The sequence below is a fragment of the Carettochelys insculpta genome, chromosome 10, assembly GCF_033958435.1.
Source record: "Carettochelys insculpta isolate YL-2023 chromosome 10, ASM3395843v1, whole genome shotgun sequence".
Classification (NCBI taxonomy): domain Eukaryota; kingdom Metazoa; phylum Chordata; order Testudines; family Carettochelyidae; genus Carettochelys; species Carettochelys insculpta.
The window spans coordinates 44,734,660-44,740,659 of NC_134146.1; the positions used below are offsets into that span (position 1 = coordinate 44,734,660).

General features: G+C 43.1%; 1 protein-coding gene across 1 annotated transcript in view; it reads right to left on the reverse strand.

The window, feature by feature from the left end:
- DCUN1D1 (defective in cullin neddylation 1 domain containing 1) overlaps window positions 1-6,000 on the reverse strand; it is a 28,645-nt gene extending 22,645 nt beyond the window's left edge. Inside the window, exon 1 of the mRNA XM_075004461.1 lies at window positions 5,879-6,000. Coding sequence (XP_074860562.1) covers window positions 5,879-5,881 — 3 coding nt within the window. The 5' untranslated portion in view covers window positions 5,882-6,000. The remainder of the gene's footprint in view (window positions 1-5,878) is intronic.

The following is a 6,000-nucleotide window of genomic DNA, read 5'->3' on the forward strand; positions in this document are numbered from 1 at the left end:
GCATGAATAGTCTCTGCTATTTTACTCTTCCCGCTGTCACAGTTTGGATGCCTACCTCTTCTTGTCAGTTTCACAACTGCTCAGAGGAATCCCAATAGCAGCAATGAACATTCAAAACTCTAGCCAGTTGTCAATATGAAGTTCAAGAAACCTCATAGCAACAGTGCAACTGGAACATATTTAGAGGTTACATCTTTAAACTATAATATTTGTATGTCTTGATCAAGCCTCCTAAATTAAGGCCAAAAATTCCTCTCTCTCTCTCTCTCTCTCTCTCTCTCTCTCTGTGGGTGTGCATGGGTGTTCCTTTTCTAAGTAATCAAATTCTACAACAGAATCTTGATTTGCATTTTAGAGAAAGGCCAGTTCTTATGGGCTACAGTTACACTAGTGAGTTTTGCTGACAAAATCCCTGTTTCATTGGCAAAACTGGTGGAACAGCCACACACTTTCACCATCAGCATTCTGCCTCTCAGCCATGAAGCATAATGCTGCTGGTGATAGAGTATGTTGACAAAAAAGCTGCGTGGATGCTCTAGGGAGCCTTCTCTCAACAGAAAGAGCATCCAGAATAATGTGCAGCCCTGTCTGGTGTGCTTCCAGTTGCCTGTTTTGTGCTGCCGGGTGCCAAGTGCTCTTCTGATTGGTTTTTACAAGTGGCCAGACTCTGTCAACAGAAGTTTTATTGGGAAATCTCTTCAGACAGCCACAGCTATCAACAGACCACACTGAAGTGTAACCATAGCCATAGTGAGGATACATAAACTGCATGTAAGCCCTACAGAGTAAATTGCATACAGGAGAGGCTCTTATGCTCGTATAGCATGTGTTCATGTCAAACACCGAATAACCTGAAGGTACTGTAGACAGACATTAGCATCTGCAGGGATGATCAATCTCCTTTTAGTTCTGGGGTCCTGATTTGTGTTGTGTTTGTTTGCACATGAATGGGAGTATTCTTATGCTCACAACAGCATTTCTTCATTTTTCTTTAGAATCAAAAGCATTCAGTGTTGTGGTAGATTCATCAAAAGAATGCATCAGACCTTTGCAATTAACCATAAGGAAAATGTGATCAAGGGGTGTTTTATTCTTCATATTTATTGAGAGCTTAAAATTTGATCACAAAAGTATTTATCACCACAACAAGCGATGCATTTACTGAGTGATAACTTATGCATGTAGTGCCATGGCATACAGGTGCCCAGCAAATTAAAAATAAATGTGAAGTCCATGTTAAAGTGTAGCACTACCAAAAGTCAATCCCCACAGCATTTTCTGCACAAACAATAAAAGCCATACTCGGCTACCGCTACCTTCTCTTCTCTGGTGGTTTGTGGAAAGGAAGATCATAAGAATAGAGCAAGGACACCTTTTCTTTTTTTTAAATTGTATTTCAAGCTGAAATAAGACCCACTCATTTTCAGTTCTGCAACACAAAAATTAAATGTTCACAAGTCCAGCAACACAAACTATTGAAAGAAGGGGTGTGAGCACCTGTAACGTTACCTTGAAGTTTTAAGTCTTACATTCTTTCGCTTGTTTTACAAATATAAGGTTATTTCAGTTAGTATTTGTATGCAACTGGATAGTCTTTCACGGCAATTTATACAATTCTTAACTACTTAACCAAGAGAAAACAACAGCTTTCTTTAAAGTCATTGAGGTAATTCTGTGCTAAGCTGGCAGGCAGAGTAAGTGCTGAATTCAGGCCTTTATCATTTTGCCCTAAAAACACAGGCAAACCTGTGTTTTAACCCTCTAATAGCTGTTTTGCCCCAGTAATTCTGGTCCAGCTTAGAAGCATCTATATATAGCCTTATATACAGCTCCTTCCAAATCACACACTAGAATGCTTATAGAGAATCCAGGTCAGGCTACACACTAAAGCAAAAAATGCTCTGACATAGCTCCTATTCTTGAACAATCTTAAGACAACTCTACTGAAAATGAGGTATATAAACCTGAACTCAATGGACTCCTTGAAAAGCTGGGAAAGGACATATCGTTGCATATGTTTTGGCCAGTCCTTTTTTATGATACAGATTAAGTGCCTGGAATTGACCCTAAATATAGATGCTAAATTTACAAATGTTACTTTAAGAAAACAAGCTGGTTCTCATTTTGATTGCAAACAAACACAAATATGTACACCATATTGTTTCATATGGCTATTTGGTACCTACCCTCTTGTAGAGAACAAGGCGATATTAAGCTGTAAAATGATACCATGAACCAAACTAATATATTACTGAAGATAACGTCAAACATTAAGATTTTCAAGTTGTACAAGAATTTTGATTCCCTGTTGCTGCATGAAGTGTCAAACAACTACATATTTACTGTTTTTATCACAAGAACAATGTTCCCTATAAGCTGTTGGCCTGTGTGGTCACTCAGGAGAGATTCAAATGCCACCCACATGATTAGCAGAGTGCCCATAGCCAGGATTTGTTTCTACTGATGATGCACATTTGCATATTCCTTGGAGCACATAAAAATTTATTCCACGCATGGATGGAAAAGATTAGTGGGAACATTGCACAACAGAAGTATTTCTTAGAGAACACGTACAGTAGAATCCCGAGTTACGTGGAGGTTGTGTTCCTGGGCAACCACGCATAGCTCAAATTTCACGCAAGTTGGCACTGTGCTGGTCAGTTTCCTGGCTCCAGCCAGTGAGGAGGACCTGAGTGCCAGGTGGCCACACCCTGCAGCCAGGAAACTAACCAGCACAGTGCTGGTCAGTTTCCCCAACTCCCCTCTGCTCACAATTTCGACTTCCGTTAATGTAAGGAATGCATAAGTCGAAATCGTGTATATCGGGGGTCTACTTTACAGATACACAAGAAAGTAAAAACCATCTAAGCTGTTGAATAAAGACTATGAAATTAGTTTGCAGTTCTGTGTTAAAGACTCAGTGTGGCAAATACATAAGCATGTACTTAACTTTACTATTGCGAACAGCCCATTGATTTAAACAGGACTACTCATGGTAATTGCAAAAACACATACATAAATATCTGTACGATTGGAGCCTTGCTTGTATCCAAGCAGGATTACTAGAAATCCTAACCATTTCATAATGAGGGTGTGTTTTTACTTTGATGTTCACTGTGACACGAACAACCATTGACACATAATTGAAGAATCCAGCAAATTAAAGCTGGAAAAGACCTATTTGTACAGTGCCTTGCACAACATGGCCATGGGCCATGACTGGGGTGTCCAAGTACTAGTATAATGTAAAAATATATCTATCAGATTACTCAGTCCATCAGTGTCTATTATTAATGGTTCCATACAGATGGAACGTTAAGACTTTAAAAGTCTAGTTTCAAAAGACCAAAGTAAATAGGCTTCTACTACTTCCCTCAGGAGACTATTCACAACATAATATATCTCATTTGCTTGATCTTGTTTAAGTGTATGAATTTTTGGTTAAATTACAACCTCTAACCATAAAGCCCTGTGTCGATATATGCATATCCACCACACCAGGTGAGTGTTTAAATGGTGTGTGAGGCATGAGGCCTAAAATCCAGTGCCTTCAAAGACCTAAACAGTACAGATATCCAGCTTAATTGTAATTTGTAAAGCTGTAATAAGATTTTTTTAATAAAAAGTTGCTCAACAGTGCTGAGGTAACCATGACCTAACACAGTGGTTTTCAACATGTGATCTATGAACATCTGAGGATCCACACACTATGTCTACATCTACATGAGAGGCTTTTCCTGCCAAAATTGGGCTTTCATCAGGAAAAACCACAGAGCATCTACACGCAAAATGTGCATTGTCGACAGTTGGTTGGCAAAACTGTGCACATCCACGGGCAGCATTATACCTGTCCCCTTTCATGTATAACACCTCTCTAGTCAGCATTCTGTTGACAAACAGCTGTGTAGATGCCTTGAGGCCCTTTTGCCGATAGACATGGCTTCCTGTCAGCCATTCTGTCAAGAGAGGGCCAGGCAGTTTGGCTGCTCTCTGTCAACAGAACAGAGTGCTCTCTGAACCTGCTTTTATGTGTAGACGTATCTGTTGACGGAAGTTTTGATGGGAAATCCCTTCCAACAGTGACTTCTGTTGACCGAGGCTTGCCATGTAGACGTAGCTATATATGCGTTTACAATAGAACAGTAGCTTTCAACCTGCTGTCCACATACCCTTTGGGATTTTCAGACTACCTGTAAGATTTTCATAAGACTTCACACCTCTGATCAAAAGTCTTTAGGGGTACACAAATGATAGGTTGAAAACTAATGATCAGGTGAGTTCCAAAAACCCGACCAACCTCACCCTTTGACAATAAGATTTTTCTTAACAAACCTGTTTCACATCAAAAGAAACTTCATCCAACTGTTCAGTAAAACATTTCAATTTTTACAAAAGATTTCTGATTCCAACAAAAAAGTAAAGTGCAAGAGGTTTCAATGCCACACCCCAGTCTATGGCCTGAAATACCACAGATTTTTTTTATTTGATTTACACAAGTTTAGTTATAGTTATATGCCAGTACAACTCCTAGCACAGGTGCATCTACAGCACTGCAAAAGGACTTAATCGCGTTATATCTTATTCCCCTCCCACATATTTGTAAGAATAAATCTACATCTTTACCTGGAGCACAGTACAACTTTAACTATGCAATAATGTTAAAGTGCAACAACTTTTGTGTGCGGATGAAGCCTTAGAAAAAAAGCAGAATACTAAAACATACCCATTTGGGTACACAACAATGTGTGAGACGGTCAATATCAAGAAACCCTGGTTAAAAAAAAATTAAAACAGCACCTTTTGTACTTGAAAATCTTTAACTATTGCAAAAATGAATCAATAAATCAAATTAAAAGGTGTATGATGATTAGAATGTCCTCTCTGATGCTGATATGAAAGGGATCGAGCCCTAGTCTTTGTAGTAAATGCTGTAGAGTTACCATATTTGAACTTTCAAAAGAGAGAACATTCCTGAGAGGGAGTGAATCTGTACCAGCATCTACTAACTCATGGTGTATTAATGTATTATGTACTATAACACATGAATACCTCGTGAATTGGTAGGTGCTGATACAAATTCAGCCCCTGTCAGGGGTGTCCTCTGTTTTATATGGTAACCCTACAGGCTACACTTTGATGAATCTCAAAGCCTCCCTCTCACCAGTGAAACTGATCTGCTACCAATGGGCTTTGAGCTCAAGGAAGTCCTCCGTGAAGTGCCCCCAGGAGTTCCTGATGTACAACGGAGTGTGAGCCCACCCAACGCCGTGGTGAAGTGCCCCCCAATGCAACAACGACACAAAAACCTGAACCTCCATAAAATGCCCATAAAACTCCGACCCTCCATGCAAGTGACCCCATCTCCCCTCGGCCCTTGCCAAAAAAGGGACCGGGAATGGGGATGCGCTTCTGGAGCCCTGGCTGCGAAGGCCTGGACCAATCCCTGTCCAAAGGTCCCACAGATGCAGAGTCCCAGAGCCCCCCACTCCACGGACCGCAGACCACGCTCCCTACCCCCGAGCCAAGTTACCCCTTCCCCGCAGCGCCGGGGCCTGAGCCGCCCGCCCCACAACGGAGCCCAGTGAGCCCCACAGCGCCGCGGCCCCTCATACGCCCGGCCAGGGTCACAGGGCGCCTCCTCATGAAGGGAAAAGGCCTGAGCTGCCCCTACCCTCCAGCCAGCCCCGCGTGACCCCGGCCTCCCTCGCTCTGTCCAGCCGCGCTGGAGGCTCCGCAGGCGCCGCCTCTGAGGCGCTGCCCCTGGTACTTTCTCCCCCCGGCACCAGCACGACTAGGCCCCGGCTTCCGACGCGCGGCGCTGCCAGGCGGCGGGAGCCCGGAGCGCGGCCCGGCCCGGGAGCCTGCCCCCGGCGCTCACCATGTTGAGGGTGTGCAGGCCTCTCCCCTCCCGGCTCAGGCGGAGATTGAGGGCGGCGACGGCGACTGCTTCCTCCGGAGGCGGCCGCGGCTCCTCCAGCTCCAAGTCCGGCTCCTCACGGG